This window comes from Ahaetulla prasina, chromosome 1 (assembly GCF_028640845.1).
Source record: "Ahaetulla prasina isolate Xishuangbanna chromosome 1, ASM2864084v1, whole genome shotgun sequence".
Lineage (NCBI taxonomy): Eukaryota > Metazoa > Chordata > Lepidosauria > Squamata > Colubridae > Ahaetulla > Ahaetulla prasina.
In genome coordinates this window covers 376,331,278-376,351,451 of record NC_080539.1, presented here as the reverse complement: position 1 = coordinate 376,351,451, position 20,174 = coordinate 376,331,278, and the positions used below count along the sequence as shown (strand labels likewise).

The window sequence follows — 20,174 nt, the reverse complement described above, 5'->3', positions numbered from 1 at the left end:
CAGAAGCGGCGGCGGGAGGAGGAGGCGGCGGCGGCGGCGGCCGGCGAGAGCCTCCCTCCCGCGCTCTTCTCCAGCGCCGGCCGGAGAAAGATGGGCCGGGCAGGGCCACGGCGCTGAGGAGAAGGCCGGGGCGGCGGCGGAAGGGGCGGGGCGCAGGTGAGAAGGGGCGGGGCGACAGACGCTTGAGTGACAGGAGCAGCAGGAAGCGTCGAGGAGGCTTCCGAGGCTGGAGCAGGGCGTGGGGCGGGGGGGGGCAAATCTCATGGAGGCCTGGCGGGCTTACGGGGCGGCCCGCCCGGGGACGAGACGGCGGCACCGCGGAAGGCCCGGCTCCTGCGGCGGAGGAGCCCGGAAAGAAGGTCTCTGCCGCCGGCCTGGGGTGAGCAGGCAGCCCGGTCCTCGGGGGGCGGGAGGGGGAGGTCTGAGATGGGGAGGGGGCGCCTCGGCCCTTCCGCCTCCGATGGGCCCGCGCAGGGAGGGTGCAAGAGCGGTGTGGGTGGGCGAGGAACCCTCTTCCCGATCTACCTGCAGCCCAGGGGTTTCCTGGTGGTCTCCTTTCCCTGGACTCCCCTTTCCCCGGGCGAGCTTCCTGGGACCCTTCCCCCCCCCCCCGCCCCCTTTTCTGGGCTGATTTCGGGCCTGGGGAGGCCAATGTGGGGTGGGGGGTTTAGGGGGAAGGGAGTGGGTGGGGCAAACGCCCCCCCCCGCTTGGTCCTCCCTACAATTGCTACTCCTCGACTTACGACCGCAACGGAGCCCGAAACGCAGCTTGCCAAAGGAGACATTGGTTAAGGGACTTTTGCCCCCGTCTTGTGACCCTTTTTTTGGCCTATGGTCGTTAAGTGAATCGCTGCACTTAAGTGACTCGGTGGTGAAGTGATCCGGAAAGGCCGAAGGAAGGTCTCTGCTCCTGGCCTGGGGGAGTGCGATCGGCTTTGGGGAGCCCATCAGCGGAAGAGGGGAGGGGCTGGAGGTGGGGAGGAACCCTCTTCCCGGTCTACCTGCAGCCCAGGGGTTTCCTGGTGGTCTCCTTTCCCTGGACTCCCATTTCCCGGTTCCAGGGACCCTTCTCCTCCTGGGCTGAGTTTAGGCACAGGAAGGCCAATTTGGGGGAGCAGGGGGAGGGGGGGTGCTACACTTTGTAGGTTGTGGGGGTGGGGTGGGGAAACCTCTGTGCCGTGGCAATTGCCCCTACAGGCAGACTTCGACTTAGCTGGAAATGTATCTTGCTAAAGCAGATGTTGGTTAAGGGACTTTTGCCCCGTCTTGTGACCCTTTTTGGCCTATGGTCGTTAAGTGAATCACTGCAGTTAGTGACTTGGCTAAGTGACCCCAGAAGGCCCGCCATCTCTGCCTCTGGGCCTGTGGTGAGCTGGCAGCCTGGGGTGTGTCTTGGACTTTCCGCCTCCAATGGACTTTGGGGAGCCCATCAGCGGAAGAGGGAGGGGCTGGAGGTGGGAGGAACCCTCTTCCCGATCTACCTGCAGCCAAGGAGTTTCCTGGTGGTCTCCTTTCCCTGGACTCAATTTCCCCAGGCAAGCTTCCTGGGACCCTCGCCCTTTCTGGGCTGATTTCAGGCCTGGGAGGCCAATGTGGGGTGGGGGTTTAGGGGAAGGAGTGGGGTGGGCAAACGCCCCCACCCGCCTTGGTCCTCCTACAATTGCTACTCCTCGACTTACGACCGCAACGGAGCCCGAAACGCAGCTTGCCAAAGGAGACATTGGTTAAGGGACTTTTGCCCCGTCTTGTGACCCTTTTTGGCCTATGGTCGTTAAGTGAATCGCTGCACTTAAGTGACTCGGTGGTGAAGTCATCCGGAAAGGCGAAGGAAGGTCTCTGCTCCTGGCCTGGGGAGTGCGATCGGCTTTGGGAGCCCATCAGCGGAAGAGGGAGGGGCTGGAGGTGGGAGGAACCCTCTTCCCGGTCTACCTGCAGCCCAGGGGTTTCCTGGTGGTCTCCTTTCCTGGACTCCCCTTTCCCGGGCGAGCTTCCTGGGACCCTTCCCCCGCCGCCTTTTGTGGGCTGATTTCAGGCCTGGGGAGGCCAATGTGGGGTGGGGGGTTTAGGGGGAAGGGAGTGGGTGGGGCAAACGCCCCCCCCACCCGCCTTGGTCCTCCCTACAATTGCTACTCCTCGACTTACGACCGCAACGGAGCCCGAAACGCAGCTTGCCAAAGGAGACATTGGTTAAGGGACTTTTGCCCCCGTCTTGTGACCCTTTTTTTGGCCTATGGTCGTTAAGTGAATCGCTGCACTTAAGTGACTCGGTGGTGAAGTCATCCGGAAAGGCCGAAGGAAGGTCTCTGCTCCTGGCCTGGGGGAGTGCGATCGGCTTTGGGGAGCCCATCAGCGGAAGAGGGGAGGGGCTGGAGGTGGGGAGGAACCCTCTTCCCGGTCTACCTGCAGCCCAGGGGTTTCCTGGTGGTCTCCTTTCCCTGGACTCCCATTTCCCGGTTCCAGGGACCCTTCTCCTCCTGGGCTGAGTTTAGGCACAGGAAGGGAGCAGGGAGAGGGGGGGTGCTACACTTTGTAGGTTGTGGGGGGTGGGGTGGGGAAACCTCTGTGCCGTGGCAATTGCCCCTACAGGCAGACTTCGACTTAGCTGGAAATGTATCTTGCTAAAGCAGATGTTGGTTAAGGGGGTTTTGGTCCATTTTATGACCTTTTTTGCCTTCGGTCGTTAAGTGAATCACTGCAGTTAGTGACTTGGCTAAGTGACCCCAGACGGCCCGCCATCTCTGCCTTTGGGCCTGGGGTGAGCTGGCAGCCTGGGGGGTGTCTCGGACTTTCTGTTTCCAATGGGCTTTCGGGAGCCCACTCAGCATTAGAGTGGAGGGGCGCGGGGGAGGGGAAGAACCCTCTTCCCGATCTACCTGCATCCAAGGAGTTTCCTGGTGGTCTCCTTTCCCTGGACTCAATTTCCCCAGGCAAGCTTCCTGGGATCCTCCCCCTTTCTGGGCTGATTTCAGGCATGGGAAGGCCAATATGGGGGGGAGGGGGCTACACTTCCTGCACCCTTCCTAAATTGTGCTGGGGGAGGAGGGAAGCCCCCCTGCCTCGGTCCCCTCCCAATTGCTCCTACAAGTAGTCCTCAGCTTACGACTGCAACGGAGCCAGCAATTTGTCTTGTCAAAGAAGACGTTGGTTAAGGGAGTTATGCCCCCATCTTGAGACCTTTCTTGCCCACCGTTGTTAAGTGAATCACTCCAGTTCTTAGGCTAGTGAATCATGTGACACACACACACCCCCCGGACACTGCAACCGTCATAAATATGGACCAATTGCTGAGGGTCTGAATTTTCATCACATGACCGTGAGGGATGCTGCAACGGTCGTAAGTGTGAAAAATGGTTGTAAGTCTCTCTTTTTTTCAGGGACGTTGTAACTTTGGACGGTCACTAAATGAAGTGTTGTAAATGGAGGACTACCTCTATCGGCAGCGCGCTCTGTTGGGGTGGCCTTGAGTCTGTCCTCTCCCCGCTGGTTTCTGCTCAATCTGGTCTGGTGGGAGGGGGCTGGCTGGGGGTGGGCATGGCTGGGTCCCCGAAGATGGGCACCCCTGGCAAAGGTGCTTCCTCTGCTGTGGCTTATGGAACAGACCTTGCTCGCTTTCAGAATGTTCAGTGAAGATCTGGTCCTGGGTTCAGGCGATTGATGGAATGGGTTGGGGTGCTTGGCAGATGTTGGTAGCATTGTACATGGCTGCAAAATTCCCAGAATTTGTAGACTCCAACTCCCAGAATTCCCTGGCCGGCCATACTTGAAATCCACAGATCTTAAAAGTGGCCAAGGTTGGAAACCCTTCTTTAAATTGTCTTTTAAAAGACTTTAATTCCTCTCATCGCCCTTCTGTTCCTTCTGGTGGATGGGTAACTAGATGCATTTGTTGAATGAAAAGGAGAAATAGAAGAGAGAAGCCATATTTGACGGGATCGGCTTCGAGGCCTGGCAGCCCAAGATCCTGTTCCCACAAGCGGGCAACATTACAATCACTACGCTCTTTGCTCTTCAGGAAGTTACGTAGGACTCGTTTCCTGGCACACACACACACAAACACAACACACACGCCCTGCACATCTGTTGTGCTCAGGAGACCAACTTTGGAGGCACATATGGAAAGTTTTGCCAGGCCAGCCTGACGGTTCATTTGGCCCGGTGCTTCTCAGCAACAGCAACCCTTAAAACGGCACGGACTTCAGCCCCCAGAATTCCTTAGGAGACAAAGCTGGCTGGAGAATTCTGGGAGTTACTCCACTCGCTTTAAAGCTGCCACGGTTGCAAAACATGGCTATAGCCCTTGCTCCAAGAGCAGGGAGGGCTCAGGGGCTCCCAGAAAACCCACAAAAAACAGCTACTCCTCTAATAGCAACAGTTCATTTAGTGACCGTTTGAAGTTATGCCGGGTTCACTTAACCCCAAGTTGCTCACTTAATGATTGCCATGATCCACTTAACGGGGGCAAGAAAAGTTGTAAAACGGGGGCAAAACTCACTTAACAGCTGTCTTCTTAGCAGCAGAAATGTAACAATTCAAGTGTGGCCAAACTCAAACAAAGGCTACACTTAGCCACAGAAATGTTGGGCTCCCTTGTGGTCGTAAGTTGAGGACTACCTGTGTGCCCCCTTCTGTACCTGCCATCTCTTCCCAGAGTTCTTGAGTACAGTTCTGGAGCCAAGAGCCTTCCCCAAATGTCAAATTCCAGGTATTAAGTCAAGGATTTCATCCTATAACTATTGTAGTTTACCCTGCTCTCATTTTAAATTGTTTGTTTGGAATTTTATTGGTGGTAAAATTCAGGTAGTCCTCCATTTACAACAGTCCTCCATTTACAACAGTGACAGTTTGAAGTGACAACGGCATTGGAAAAAAGTGACTTACGACAGTTTTTCACACTTACGACCATGGCCACGTCTCTGCGGTCATGTGATCAAAATTCGGGTGCTTGGCAACTGAATCCATATTCATATTTATGACGGTCGCAGCGTCCCGGATTCATACAATCTCCTTTTTGCTCCACCCCGCATGTGCGCACGCCACCCGCTGGCCGGCTGGTCATCAGGTCTTTGCTGTGTATGCCTGGGGCCTGGGCACATATGGGGGGGGGACATGTGGTCATGAGGGCAGGGCCTCTGCACATGCATTGCCTTTTGGGGGTTCAGGCTTACACGGGCACTTTGGGCACTTGGTCCAGAAAAGGTTAGCCATCACTACTCTAGGGTCTCCTACTTGGGTGTGGGATTGGAATAGATGACCTATAACAGGGGTGTCAAAGTCGATTTCATTGAAGGCCGCATTGGGGTTGTGTTTTGACCTTGGGGGGGACGACCAGGGGGGGCGTGGCCAGCTTGATATCACTCATTGAGGCTCTGTTTTTGGCCACGAAAGCCCTCCTGGGCTCTGTCTTCGGCTCCAGCGGCCTCTTGCAGCCCTCTGCCAGTGAAAACGGAGCTTGAGTGGGCTGCGTGGGCCGGTCCTTCACTGTTCCCAGGGCAGCCTCGCGGGCCAGATCTAAGCCCCCGTGGGCCAGAACCGGCCCCCAGGTCTTCAGTTTGACACCCCTGACCTATAAGGTCCCTTCCAACTCTGTTATCTGTTAAAAACCTGTTTTCCAAGGCACCTGAAGAAGGCCAGACAAAGGAAGAATGGATGGAAACTGATCCAGGAGAGATTCAACCTGGAAATAAGGAGAAATTCCCTGACAGTGAGAACAATCAACCCATGGAACAGAAGTTGCCTTCGGAAGTTGTGGGAGCTTCATCCCAGTAGGCTTTCAGGAAGAGACTGGACTGCCAATTGTCAGAAATGGTGTAGGGTCTCATGCTTGGGCAGGGGGTTGGACTAGATGACCTACAAGGTGCCTTCTGACTCTGTTGTTCTGTTAAATCACAGCTTGCTTCATGTGGTTGTTAATTCTTCTTTTACTGGTATTTGAGCTGCTTTCTTTGATCCTCAGATAGGGAGGTCATGTTTCCTTCGGGCGTACCTGGGTTCCACAGGCAGGATGTTTTTTTTATTTATTTTTTATTTTTTTTATTTACATTTATATCCCGCCCTTCTCCGAAGACTCAGGGCGGCTTACAGTGTATAAGGCAATAGTCTTCATTCTATTTGTATATTTACAAAGTCAACTTAGGGTTCCTGAGGGTGCCCTGTTTTGTTAGCCGTGTTTGCTTTTCTGAACAAAATCAGAGGCGATATGAATTCAGCCGTTTCCTCTCTTTGACTGCCAGCCAGAAGCGAATTTGTGCCATCTGGTGCTGGGAAGCCGGTTTATTCTGTCACTTTGATCGTTCTGCCTTGGGGCCATTGTGGAAGTCAGAGTGGGTTGCTCTTACCGGTGGTCCCATGCCAGGGGCTGATGCCCATCTGTTAAACCTGTGGCTGTGTGCAGAGTCACCAAGGGAGTCAGTCAATCAATCAATCTGTTCCGACCCAGCTCCCCAAACACGACAAACTGCTCCACTGGTTAATTGTCCTCACTGTCAGGAAGTGTCTCCTTAGTTCCAGGTTGCTTCTCTCCTTGATTGGTTTCCACCCATTGCTTCTTGTTCTACCCTCAGGTGCTTTGGAGAATAGCTTGACTCCCTCTTTTTGGGGGCAGCCCCTCAAATACTGAGGAAGACTTCTACCATGTCACCCCTGGTCCTTCTTTTCATCAAACTAGACATACCCAGTTCCAGCAACTGTTCTTTATATGTTTTAGCCTGCAGTCCCCTAATCACCTCTGCACTCTTTCTAGACTCTCAACATCTTTTTTTTCATCATGGCGACCAAAACTGGATGCCGTATTCTAGGTATGAATAACAGAATAACAGAGTTGGAAGGGACCTTGGAGGTCCTCTAGTCCAGGGCTCTCCAACCTTGGTCCCTTGAAGACTTGTGGACTTCAACTCCCAGAGTCCCTCAGCCAGCAAAGCTGGGAGTTGAAGCCCGCAAGTCTTAAAGGGACCAAGGTTGGAGAGCCCTGCTCTAGTCCAATCAGGCAGGAAAACCTATCCCGTTCCAGACAAATGATTGTCCAGTCTCTTCTTAAAAGCCTCCAGCGATGGAGCATCCACAACTTCTGGTGGCAAGCCAGAAGTTGGTTAATTTTTCTCCCCATCAGGGAATTTCTCCTTAGTTCTAGGTTGCTTCTCTCCTTGATGAGTTTCCCTCCATTGTTTCTTGTCCTGCCTTCAGGTGCTTTGGAAAATAATTTGACCCTGCCCCCCTCTTCTTTGTGGCAGCCCCTCAAATACTGGAAGAATATTTCTCTCATGCCGCCGCCCCCCCCCGGTCCTCTTTAGACTGGCCATCCCCAGTTCCTGCAACCATTCTTCATACGCTATATCCGCGATGGTGAACCTATGACACCCATGCCAGAGGTAGCACACAGAGCCCTCTCTGTGGGCATGCGCACCGTCAGCAGCTGCTCTTCTGGTCTTCGTGGCCCGCTGGTCTTCACAGGGGCCGAAGTGCCTGAAAACGGCCAAAAACAGCCAAAAATCAGGCATGCGCATGCCAGCCAGCTGGTCTTTGGGTTTTTGGTGCTCCGGCGCAGGCATGTGTTCGGTTTGGGCACTCGGTGCCGAGAAGGTTCACCATCACTGCGCTATGTGATGCGATATATTGCGATATACTGTGATATATTGACCATCAATTGTGTTGTAAATGTTGTACCTTGATGAAGGTATCTTTTCTTTTATGTACACTGAGAGCATCTGCACCAAGACAAATTCCTTGTGTGTCCAATCACACTTGGCCAATAAAAAATTCTATTCTATTCTGTTCTATATGAACATATCCCCCTGTTAGAGGGAAAGGCCTTCCTGACAGTCCCCGGCTGCGGTGGGACCTTTGGCCTCCCTCCGTTGCTGCAGCCGGCAGGGCCAAAGGTTAGAGGCGATGGGGGTTTCCGGCATCAGGGCAGGAAGAAATGTGTCCAGAGACACATTTTCCCACTGCACTGCAAGGTGTGGTTCAGAAAGTCCCCCCGCACACACAAAAAAATCTGTTTTTTCAAGCAGTCAGGTTGTATATTCATTTTGAAAAATATAAGCGCTTCTCTCACTCTGTCCGTTTGACTGGCGGGTCTTCTTTTGGACAAGCAGAGGGCAATTCCCCCCCCCCCCCAATTCCTCTCCGAGAGATTCCCTGCTAAAGTTACAGAAGTTTTTGTTCCTTTCCAGGAAGGCTGAAGGTTGATTCCTGTCTTACTGAGTCATCGTTGCAGGCAGGTAGCATCTATTTCCAGAAGGCGTGAAAGCTGGAGGGAATTTCTCCCGTGTGGCTTTATTCAGCGTGCTGTGTCGAAGGGGATTTTCCACCCCAGCTTGTCTCTTTTGTATTTTACAAGTCTCCTTGGCAGGAGTCTCTGCTGGCTGCCAGAATTGCAGGATAGATGTTGTGTGTGTCTTTACAAATGCACGCGCACACACACACAAACCCTTTGCCGATTCAGGGGAAGCGTCCGGTCAGATCAAAATGAATAAAGCTACTTCATTGCAGCCAACTTTGGATTGCCTGCTAAAGAAAAGAATCCGGAGTCACCTTGGAGTGGAGCTGGGCGGCATAAAAATGTCACCCAGTTCTCCACTTACAACGCTTCATTTAGTGACCGTTCAAAGTTACAACAGGGCTGAAAAAAATGTGGCTTACGACCCCTTTTTCAGGCTTGGGGCCGTTGTAGCATCCTCAGGGCCACGTGATTTAGATTCAGGTGCTTGGCAGGCAACCGACTCACATTTACGACGGTTGCAGAGACCCTGGTTGCTCACATAATTTCCCCCCCCCCTTTTGGCGACCTTTCTGACAAGCCACGTCAGTGGGGAAAGCCAAGGTTCACTTAACGACCGTGTTACTAATTTAAGAGCTGCAGCGATTCACTTAACAAACGTGGCGAGGAAGTTTGTGGGGCAAAACTTGCTGAACTAATTTCTCACTTTGCCACATACATTTCGGGCTCATTTGCGGTCGTAAGTCAAGGACTACCTGTGATTAATTAATTAAAATTTAATAAAAAGTGGCGTGCACAGGCTTTTCTTGTTTTATATCCTCTCTCTCCCTCTCCCTCTCTTTCTCTCTCTTTCTCTCTTTCTCTTTCTCTCTCTCTCGTTCTCTTTCTTTCTTTCTCTTTCTCGTTTCCAGCTTATCATGAACCTCCTGTCTGGCTGCTGAACCCAGCGTCCCCCTGTTGCCATGACAACAGGTAATTGCTGCCACCTCCCCGGCTCGTTGTGTGACTGCCCGGGCAGTGCCACATTGTCCAAATCCGTAGAAGATTCGGATCTCGGGCGCCCCCAGTACGTTACCCAAGTCACAGCCAAGGATGGCCGACTGCTCTCGACGGTCATCAAAGCCCTGGGCACCCAGAGGTGAGGCCGGTTCAATCCTTGGTTAGAGCTGGGGCGTTTGTGTGTGGGGGGGGACTTGCCAGCTGGAGAGCCAAGCAACGAGCAGGAGTTGGATGGGCACCTCCGATGGTGCAACAGTTGGAAGGAAAATCCATCAGGTTCAATTCCAAGCCGGTAGGAAAACGCTGGAAATAACATGGAGGCTGATTGGAAAGAAGGACTCTGTTTATTGGTGAACAGAACCACAGCATGCGGTTCTGGGGCAGCCGACCAAAGGGTTGAATGAGCGGATGGATCTTTATAGGTTTCTGTGACTTTGAGCTGTTCTGGGGATTGCGCAATGAAGGGGCTTTGTGCCTTTTGCTAAACGCTGGCCGATTAATCCAATTATGTCCCAAAGGCTCACATCCTGTTCTTAATATTTGGGTGGAGGAGAATGTAAATTTTAATCTCATCCTTGGGGGGGGGGGCGAAGTTCTTTTGTTTTGTGAATAGGCTGCCTCAATCTTTCTTAATGGGCACAAAGTATCTGTTGTGGCCCAGCAGCAGAATTGGCAGTGAGGAGGTGGGGGGGGGGGAACCTGGGCCAGCCTGGGGGCTGGGGAAAGCTCGGACTAGAGCTGTGCGTCAGAGGTAGAGAGGAAGATAGACAGCAGTGAGGCAGAGGAACAGCTGGAGCCCGTTCTCAGTGTGCGCATGCGCAGAGCTGCCAGAAGACAAGAACAACTCAGAAAGCAGGGAGGTGGTTGGCCCCCCCCAGAGGAAACAAAAGAGGAGCTAACCGGGAGGGAGCTTTGGCTGGAAACAATTTGCCTGTTCGGTCTTTCAAGTTCTGTTTGTGACTCAGAGACTCTGTGCCAAGTTTTGCCTTGTCCTGCATTTGGAAACTAATTACCTGGCAGCTTTCCAAGTGAGATAAGGTTTGTGTTGATAAATATTCCTCTGAAAGACTGTTTGCCCAGCTGTGCTGACTGTGAATGAAAGGAATTCACAGTCATGTAAATAAAAGGGGTTTTTGCAGGGACTAAGACTCTGCTTCCTGTTTTTTAAGGGAGCCTAGGTCAGAACACCATCTGCTGGGGGCTATTAAGACAGACTGGGTCTGCTTTCTGTCTTTAAGAGCATGTTTCTCCATTTCTCCTTTAGGGAAATATAATATTCTGTCTCTTAATACTTCCCCAATATATTTCATTCTTGGGGGGGGGCGCTTCCCACACAACCGCAGACAATGCAAAAGCTAAAATCACAACGAATGTTAGGTTTCATTGCCCCTCTTGGGAGTCACACCTCTCTACTCCCCCTCCCCCCTTGTTTAATGTCAAGAAAGCCCCCCCCCTTGGGAGCGAGGAAGGGACAGTTACAAGGGGGAGGGTCAGTCTGATGAGGCCAAGAGCCACTTCTGATCCTTAACTCTGGACAAAGCCCACACGGACCGAAAGTTGCAGTCTCAGAGCCAGACCTGCCTGGGTGAGGAGGTCACGCCGTGTCTGGCTTCCAATGTCATGTGATGATGGGCTCCAGGTAGCTTACCTGGGCACAGCCAGATGTGAGGAGATGCTGCTGCATCCTCAGGGTACTGGTGACGGTTCAGAAAACTTAATGTCAGAGCAGAAGCCATGCTGGCTGTGGAATTCTGGGAGTTGAAGTCCCCCTCTCAAAGGATGTTTAATTCTCCATCCTGGCTGGGGAATTCTGGGAGTTGAAGTTCACCCATCTTTAAAGTTGCCAACGCTGGCATATAGCAAAGTTTTGCCGATTTCCCCATTTACCCCTCCATCTCCCTTTTTGGAATTTTTTCTCCCTGGCGAGAGAGCGAGAGCTGGACTCTGGTTTTAGACAGTGAGAGACCATGTGGCCTCCGAGTCAAAGAGAACAGCTTTCCATCCGCCCCACAGGGTTTGGTCACGTGGCCCACTGGCTGGCCACATCAGGGCCTAGCGAAACCCCGAAAGAAAAAGGCGCAGGGTACTCAATTACTTCAGTGCCTTGCCTTTTACCCCTTGCTTGCCGCATGGATGGTTAACTACCCTGAGCAGATCAGTCCATTGTTAGTTTAACACTAGGACTTGTTGGGTCCTTGTTTCACAGGCATTTCCTTACTTGAACAAAGAAACAGAGCGACTCTAGATGGGCCAAAAAAAAGGGCGAGGAAGCAGGATTGACTTCCTGCTGGCTTCCCCATTGACTTCCCATGTGGGAAAGCCTGCAGGCAGCGTTTGGAAGGGCAGCCCCGTGAACCAGACACAAGCTTGTCGAACTTCAGTCGCACGAGGATGGATGGGTCCCAATTTTTGAATGCACTCTTTAAGTTAGCCCAAGTTTGAAGTACAGGTAGTCCTCAATTTGATGATAGTTCATTTAATGACCATTTGAAGTTATGACGTCACTGGAAAAAAAAGTGACCAGTTACGACCGTTTTTCACACAGCAGTATCCCCATGGTGACGTGAGCAAAATTCAGATGCTTGACCATTGTTTCATACTTATGACGGACCCCGGGGTGTGTGTGTCACGCAATCCCCTTTTGCGACCTTCTGACAATTGAAGTCCCTCGGGAAGACACCAGATTCACCACCAGGTTGCTAATTTTAACAGCTGCAGGGATTCGCTTAAGGACTGCGGCAAGAAGAGTGGTAAGATGGGACAAAGGAATTTCTCCCTTAGCAATGTAAATTCTGGGCTCCATTGTGGGTCGTACATCGAGGACTGCTTGCACATGGATTCCAAAAATCGCTGCCCTCGGATGGCCACGTGAAGGTTACAAACAGAAGAATTTGAGCAGCCGAATAAATCAATGCACCCAACTGGAATTTGGTGCTGGCTTCTAGAGACTAAAATTAGATGAAGAACGATTGCAGGAACTGAGCCCGGCTAGTCTAGTGACGAGAAGGACCAGGGGAGACAGGAGAGCAGCCTTCCAATATTTGAGGGGCTGCCAGAGAGAAGAAGAGGGAGTCAAGCTATTCTCCAAAGCACCTGAAGGCCAGAGAAGGAACAATGCGTGGAAACTGACCAAGGAGAGATTCAATCTGGAAATAAGGAGGAATTTTCTGACAGTGAGAACCATCAACCCATGGAACAGAAGCTGCCTTCGGAAGTTGTGGGAGCTTCATCACTTGATGAAGAAAAGATTGGACTGCCATTTGTCTGAAATGGTGTAGGACAGGGGTCTCCAACTCAAGGCCAGGGGCCTGGCTCTGGCCCTTGGGCTGGTTAGATCGGCCTGCAAGGCTGCCATGGAAACAGCAAAGGACCGGCCCACGGTTTATTTATTTTTATTTATTTATTTAATTAGATTTTTATACCACCCTTCTCCCGAAGGACTCAGGGCGGTTTACAGCCAGATAAAACAGAACAAGAATAAATACAAGATAAAATAATATTTAAAAAACTGATTAAATTGGCCCAAATTAAAATATTATTAAAACAATAAAAACCCAATTAAAAACTATAATCCTACGCCAGTCCTGCGCGAATAAATAAATATGTCTTCAGCTCCCGGCGAAAGGTTCGAAGATCAGGAAGTTGGCGGAGTCCTGGGGGAAGTTTATTCCAGAGGGTGGGAACCCCCACAGAGAAGGACCTTCCCCTGGGGGTCGCCAGCCGATACTGCTTGGCTGATGGTACCCTGAGGAGTCCCTCTCCGTGAGAGCGCACGGGTCGGTGGGAGGCAGTCGGCGGTCCCGTAAATAACCCGGCCCTATGCCATGGAGCGCTTTAAAGGTAGTAACCAACACCTTGAAGTGCACCCGAAAGACCACAGGTAGCCAGTGCAGCCTGCGCAGGAGTGGTGTCACATGGGAGCCACGAGCGGCTCCCTCTATCACCCGCGCAGCTGCATTCTGGACCAACTGGAGCCTCCGGGTGCTCCTCAAGGGGAGCCCTATGTAGAGAGCATTGCAGTAATCCGAGCGAGAGGTAACAAGAGCATGAGTGACCGTGCATAGGGCATCCCAGTCAAGGAAGGGGCGCAACTGGTGAATCAGATGAACCTGATAAAAAGCTCTCCTGGAGACGGCCGTCAGTGCCTCTGCCAGCAAAAACAGAGCTGAGGAAGACCATGTGTGGCCCTCCTGAGCTCCATTTTCCCTGGCAGAGGCTTGCAGGAAGCTGTTGCAGCCAAAAACGGAGCTTGGGAGCCCATTTTCGCTGGCAGAGCATTCAGGCCACCACAGGAGCCCTTGACATAAGTGACGTCAAGCTGGCCACGACCATGCCTACCCCCCTCCCCCAGGTCAAACACCACTCTGATGTGGCCCTCAATGAAATCGAGTTTGACACCCTGGTGTAGGGTCTCCTGCTTGGGTGGGTGGGTTGGACTAGATGACCTGCAAGTCCCTTCCAGGTTTGTTAGTCTGATGGCAGCCCAGGGGTGAGAGGTTTTTTTGAAGCAAGGTTGCGACACTCTTCCCAAAGTGGACGGGAAAACTCTCCTCCATTTCCCCTGGAGAATCTGGCGGCGATGTTCTTGTTTTGATCCTCCCTCTTTTTCCCCTCCCCTCCCTTTCTAGCGATGGTCCGATCTGTCGAATCTGCCACGAAGGTGGGAACGGGGAGGGCCTGCTTTCCCCCTGCGACTGCACGGGTACCCTGGGCACCGTCCACAAGAGCTGCCTGGAGAAGTGGCTCTCTTCCTCCAACACCAGTTACTGCGAGCTTTGCCACACGGAGTTTGTGGTGGAAAGGCAGCCCCGGCCTCTGACGGAGGTGGGTATGTCTCCCCCCTTGGCTGCTACCCAGAGGGAAAGTCTTGGGGGGGGGAATGGTGTGTGTGTGTGTGTGTGTTTGTCACGTGCGAGGAGAGATTTCTCTTGTCGAGAAACCTGGGACCGACTTCGACAGGTCGGAGGACTCGGAACAGCCTCTTGATGCCACCCACCGCAGTCTTCTTCCAGGTGGGTCTCAGACCGATGTGGGGCGTGTGGAAGCAGTCCTGGGCAGGGCGCACTGGCAGGAGGTGGTGTGAAGATTTGGCCGCTCGCATCCTTCCTCCTGCCCCCCCCTCCCTGCTCCCCCTTTCACCTCTCCCCCCACCTGACGTTCTCCTTCCTCTCAACATCTGAAGCAGACATCGAGGCTCTGGGAAGAGTGGGGAGAAGAGCAGGAAAGAGGATTGGGAGGGATGGAGGCTAAAACATGCGAAGAAGGGTTGCAGGGACTGGGAATCTCCAGTCTAGTGAGAAGAAGGACCTGTGGGGGGGGGCATGATAGCAGTCTTCCAATATTTGAGGGGCTGCCACAAAGAAGGAGGGGTGTGTGTGTATCAACTTCTTTCCCAAAGAAGGCAGGACAAGAAGCAACGGGTGGAAACTAATGCAGGAGAGAAGCAAGCTAGAAATAATGAGGATTTTTCTGATCAGAACAATTAATCAGACCCGCTTCCAGAAGTTGTGGGAGCTCCATCGCTGGAGGCTTTTAAGAAGAGAGCGGACGGCCATTTTGTCTGAAATGGTCTAGGGTCTCCTGCTTGAGCAGGGAGGGCTGGACTAGAAGACCTCCAGGGTCCCTTTGAAATGTGTTATTCGATGTTCTCTTTGTCCTCCCGCTGCAGTGGCTCAGGCACCCCGGACCCCGCAACGAGAAGCGGACGCTGTTCTGTGACATGGCCTGCTTCCTCTTCATCACCCCGCTGGCGGCCATCTCGGGCTGGCTCTGCCTGAGGGGCGCCCAGGACCACATGCAGTTCAACAGCCACCTGGAGGCCATCGGCCTCATCGCCCTGACCATCGCCCTTTTCACCATCTACGTCCTCTGGACCCTGGTCAGTGCTCACGCGCTCAGCTGGCCTGCCTCACGGTTCCGATACCCTCAGCTTTCCGCCAGCAATTCCTAAGAGTTCCCGGGAAGGAAACCTTAAAGAGCCGGTCTTGCCTACACTGGGTGGTGCCCCTCTTTGGCCGGGCTGCAAGGGTCAGAGCTGTTGACGTCACGTGGGTCAGGAGAGCCATTTCTGCATTCATGGGGACCTTAAGAGGTCCAATTTCCTTGGTTTTTGTCCATTGGAAGGACGGTCAGCGGTTAAGATGCTGGCTGTCAGGGTTCCAAGTAATACACCCATAGCAAACAGAACTCCGAGGCAGGCAGATTCCTTAAAGAACAGTTTTATTGGGTATATCATATTGGAACGGACTGGTGAAAACCGACTCTAAAGGTGCCCGTGGTTTTCTCCTAATTAAAAGTAAGTTTCCCCCTCTTTCCCAAACAGTCACATGGTCCAATCAGGGTGCTGTCCAGTTGCTTGGTAACATCACTGCTCCTCCCTTCAGCCACCTGTGGGAATGTCCTTGGTTCTTAGGGGGAACTATTTTGTTTTGGCTACAAATCCCCAACTATCTTCCCTGACTCCTCCCATCGCTCAACATTTGGGCTGAAATCCTACCGGTTCTGACCGGTTTGGGCGAACCGCTAGGAATTATGGGCATTATGGGGTGACCTTGAAAGTGGGTTCATGGGGTGGGGGACAAGATTCAAGACCGGTTGAGAGTGCCGATTCTGCTTTTGCAGATTTTTTATTGAAAAGCTCATGACAAAATGACGGATATTTTACTTATTCCTGCATCCTGAATTGTAACACAGAGTGCACACTTATGCTTGGGGCTGCCTGCCTGCCTCTGGGCTTGGTGCTTTCCTTGCAGATGTTTCATGACCCAACTAGGTAACTGTCATGCCCCTGTCGGAGTCTGAATCTGCAGCGGAAGATGAGCTGGAACAAGAACTGGCAGGGAGTGAGAGGGCAGCTCCGTTGGCTTTGGAGGGAACTGGGGAAGGGCAGAGTCAGTCCAGGCAAGGCCTGCACGCAGGGAGGAGAGACAGAGCTCAGACGAGGAGCAAGAACCATCCCCTCCTGATGCAAGGGCTAGCAGAGTGCAGAGAAGGTGGGATCGATGCAGGCAGAGAAGGCCATGTGCGAGGAGAGTGCCCCACCCAGCTTCACCAGGAACACCTGGGGAATGAGACTTAAGGAGATGCCGTGTTGTTGGGAACAAATGCTGAGTTCCTGAAGTATTGTGTGCCAATACTTTGAACTTGCCAAGAGTCCTTGCATTCCTTTTTGGCGTTCTGATCAAATTATCTAGATCTTCTGCTCCCTGAACTCCTCGCTTGGCTCTTGTTTTGCCAAATACATTTGGGATTTATTGCCGTGCAGACAGTGCTGGGCTGGATTAATTACAGCCAGAGGCTGCTTGAGGTTTGTGTGGGGGGTTTGTTCTCACTCGGCTCTGGGACTTGCCAGAAACGCGAGAGTGTTTCGGGGGCTTTGGAGCAATAAAGGGGCGGTTTGAACTGCCAGCTGTTTGTGTTATCGCTTTGCCATGTCCTGGGTCATCACATGTAACATCATCTGTGCTTCAGCTCCCTTCATTTCTGCCTCTGCACCTGTTGTGGCTCCCGCCCCTGAACCTGGCCCCATGCCAGAAAGTGACTCGGAGCCAGGCCTGCTCCAGAAAGTGACTTGGACAATGAGGGGGAAGGGCCATCAGGACTTACTCAGGAGCACCGGCCTCCCTGGCTCAGCTCCAGGAGCCAGAAGCAGACCAGGTGGAGGAGATAATGAGGCCTCCGTCCCTACTCTTTCCCCCCCAGGCCACGCCTCCAGACCCAGCTGATGGCAATCAGGCCTGGCTGGACCCTAGGTTTCGTAGGCAGGAGAGAAGGGAACAACAGAAGCAGGGGAGGGGCAGGCCTAGGAAGTGCTGAGTCATGGAGCCACACCCCACCGGATATAAAAGGCTGCAAGAGCTGGTGTGTCTCTTTGTATCAGGCAAATCCACGGATTGACTAGAGCTGAAGGTTGTGACTCACCAGCGTCTTGGCAGCTATCGAGGGCTCTTGGCAGATGCTGATTCTTTTGCTGCCAGAGCTGATAAGAGCCGGCTAATTAAGCCATCGCTCGGACGGAGGCGAGGACACAACAGCACCCATTTTCCAAAAGCAGTATACATCTGTGGTCCCCAACCTTTTGGGCACCGGAGACTGGTTCCATAGAGAGGTTTTTCAGTGGACCGCAGACGGGGCAGTTTTGCGTGCTGCCTGCATCCCACGGAATTGGGCTTTGTGCGGCCCAGTTTCTGGCATGCCACGGCCCACTACCTGTTCCTGGACAGGAGGGTCAAGGACCCCCTGTGTACGTGACTTAGGCCTGTCCTCTCCTTTGTGTCATTTTTCAGATCGTATCACTTTAGGTGGGGCAGCGGGGGAGTCCAGTCCTGTTCCTTGACCTCGACTGGACCTCCCTGCTTTCGAAGGACAGGACAAGCTGAGCTGACGTTTGCTTTCTCCCACTGTTGAATCTCCCCGTCCTCCCCACCTCCCCCCCAAAAGACACACACCCCCCCGCACTTCTGACTGGCTTTACGGCTGTGCTTTTCGGGGAACGTCTCCTACTCTGAGATGCTGAAGGGACGGAAGGTTTTCTGAATCGGTCTAAACACGGGATAGAAAAGGCCCCATAGCATCAAAGCTGGGAGCCATAGGGCAGCAGCATCCTTACCCAAGAGGCCTTTTCAAGCGTGGGGCTGCAGCAGGGATTTTCTCCAGCTTGGGGAAAGCATAGATCTCCAATATTTATTTTTGTTTTTAATTCAGTTTCTGCCCCCCCCCCCATCCTTTCTGGTTTAGGGAAGCCCAGTTCTTTCTATTCATCCCAGCCTTTCAGAGATACTATATTGTATTTTAAATCTTTTTTTGGCGGGTTAGGGAATACTCTGCAGTTAAAACCACAGCATGGTAAATGCTAATTATCCACATTGGAAACAGGTAAGGTAGTCCTTGACGTAAAGCCGTCCGTTGAGTGGCCATTGAGAGTTACAATGGCATTGGGGGGAAAAGGGGAGCAATCGTTTTACAATCAAAATTCGGGCACTTGGCAAGTGGCTTGTGTTTATGACAATTGCCGTGTCCCTGGGGTGTGTGTGTGTGTGTGTGTGTGATGCGATCCCCTTTTGCGGCCTTCTGACAAGCCAACTCAACGGGGGTGGGGAGAACCACAGATTCCCTTCATGGCTGGGTTACCCGCTTAACCGCTTGCAGAGATTCACCGACTGACGGTGGGCCGGGAAGGTTGCAACAGGGGGCCAACACTCACTTCGCGAGGGTCTCACTCAAGCAACCGTAAATTTTGGGGCTGAGTTTGGGAATCATCAGGTGAGGACCACCTGTACTGAAATGGGAGCTTGGGGCTCCCAAAACAGTTGCTTTCCCTCGCTCTCCCTCACCTTGTGCTTCCTTTCCTGTGTGTCTCCCCCTCTTTTTCTCCAGGTGTCTTTCCGCTACCACTGCCAGCTCTATTCCGAATGGCGAAGGACCAACCAGAAAGTCCGGCTGATGCTTCCTGACGCCAGGAACCCGTCTCCCGTCCCGCACTCCCTGCTCTCCGCCAAGCTGCTGAAGAAGAAAGCCGACGAGACCACCGTATGAGCCAGGCTGGCGCTGGTTCCAACCACCCACCCATCCACCCAAGCAGCAGAAGGGAGCAAGAAGAGAAGGAGCGCTTGTCAGAACATTTCACCAGCCCAACTGGAAGGGAGCTCGCCCTCTGTTCATCGGTCGAGCCCCCACCCCTCCCGAAAGACAACCAATTCCCGGGTGTGTGCAATGGGGCAGGGGACGCGGCGTGCCATGGGCGCCCGTCGGCCCCGCTCCGTCCTCAAGGACCAGTGGGGGGGAGAGGAGAAGACCTCCCCCTCGATCCGTGTAACTATCTTATATTATAGTACCTTAATTATTGTTGTAATTATAATTTTATGACTGTTCTCCGTTTCGGCTGTTGTGTTCAGGGCCCTTCTCCTCTTCCTGGACATCACTGTGAAAAGGTGCAGGGTTTCCTTCCCCGGAGGGGCAGGGTTCCCTTCCCTCCCCCATCCCCGAGGGTCGAGCCCTTATTCAGGGCGTGTAAAAAGCAAATCTGTTTGTCCTACTCCAGGAGAGAATTAAGAGAGAAGCTGGTTTCCCTATCACCTCGCTTCCCGTGCTGTCTGTCTGTCTCTCTCTCTCTCTTAGCTCCCTTCATATTTTGCACTATATAGATGGGGTGGGGGCAGCGTTGTCTTTTCCTCTCCTTAGTTTCCCAGTGACGTTGCTCTCCCTCCTTCCCTAGAGCAGGGGCCTCCAATCTTGGTCCCTTTTAGGCTTGTGGAATTTAACTCCCCGAGTTTCTCAGCCAGCTTTGCTTTGCTGGCTGAGGAACTCTGGGAGTTGAAGTCCACAAGTCTTAAAGGGACCAAGGTTGGAGACCCCTGCCTTAGAGGACCCTGCGCTTCTGAGAATGGATTCCAATCTAAACATCCCAGGAGGAGTTTAAAAAAAAACAAAAAAAATAACCCCAACAGAAAACGAACTGCCAGCGAACCGAAGGGGATCTTTTTTTTTTCTTTCTTTTTTTAAATAAACGCCGTAACCATCTGGCTTACAGAAATAACAGCCACGGGGGTCTTGAAGTCTTAATATTGCGTGAACGTACGACGTGCTGATTTGTCAACCGGAGTTGTTGTCGTTGCCGTCTCACTCGATTGGGCTAGCCTGGTACACCGAACCGTAGCTGCGGGCTTAGAGACAGGGTTCGTTTCTGCCGAGATTTTGTGGATCAGAATTTCCATCCGACTTTGGCTTGGATCCAGCCTTGTTGGGCTTCATGGAAAAGAGGCAGTTTTGATTCGGAGGCTGCCTCACAACACTGGGCCCCCACCACACAGAACATAGAATATAAGGGCTGGAAAGGGACCTTGGAGGCCTTCTAGTCCATCCCACTGCTCAAGCCAGGAGACCTTGTACCATCTCAGTCAAATGGTTGTCCAGTCTATTTTTGAAAACCTCCAGGGACGGAGTAGCCACTGCTCCGAGATAA

General features: G+C 52.8%; 1 protein-coding gene across 2 annotated transcripts; it reads left to right on the top strand.

The window, feature by feature from the left end:
- The first annotated feature begins 15 nt into the window (after window positions 1-15).
- Window positions 16-19,083, top strand: MARCHF2 (membrane associated ring-CH-type finger 2). 2 transcript variants are annotated; one of them, XM_058163703.1, is made up of 5 exons: window positions 16-156; window positions 9,127-9,353; window positions 13,843-14,038; window positions 14,883-15,092; window positions 18,590-19,083. In XM_058163703.1, the coding sequence occupies exons 2-5, from the start codon at window positions 9,178-9,180 to the stop codon at window positions 18,746-18,748; spliced, it is 741 nt and encodes a 246-aa protein (XP_058019686.1). In that variant the 5' UTR covers window positions 16-156; window positions 9,127-9,177; the 3' UTR covers window positions 18,749-19,083. The 2 variants fall into 2 exon arrangements, with proteins under 2 accessions (XP_058019686.1, XP_058019685.1); XM_058163702.1 differs by lacking the exon at window positions 16-156 and adding an exon at window positions 242-379.
- The last annotated feature ends 1,091 nt before the right edge of the window (window positions 19,084-20,174 follow it).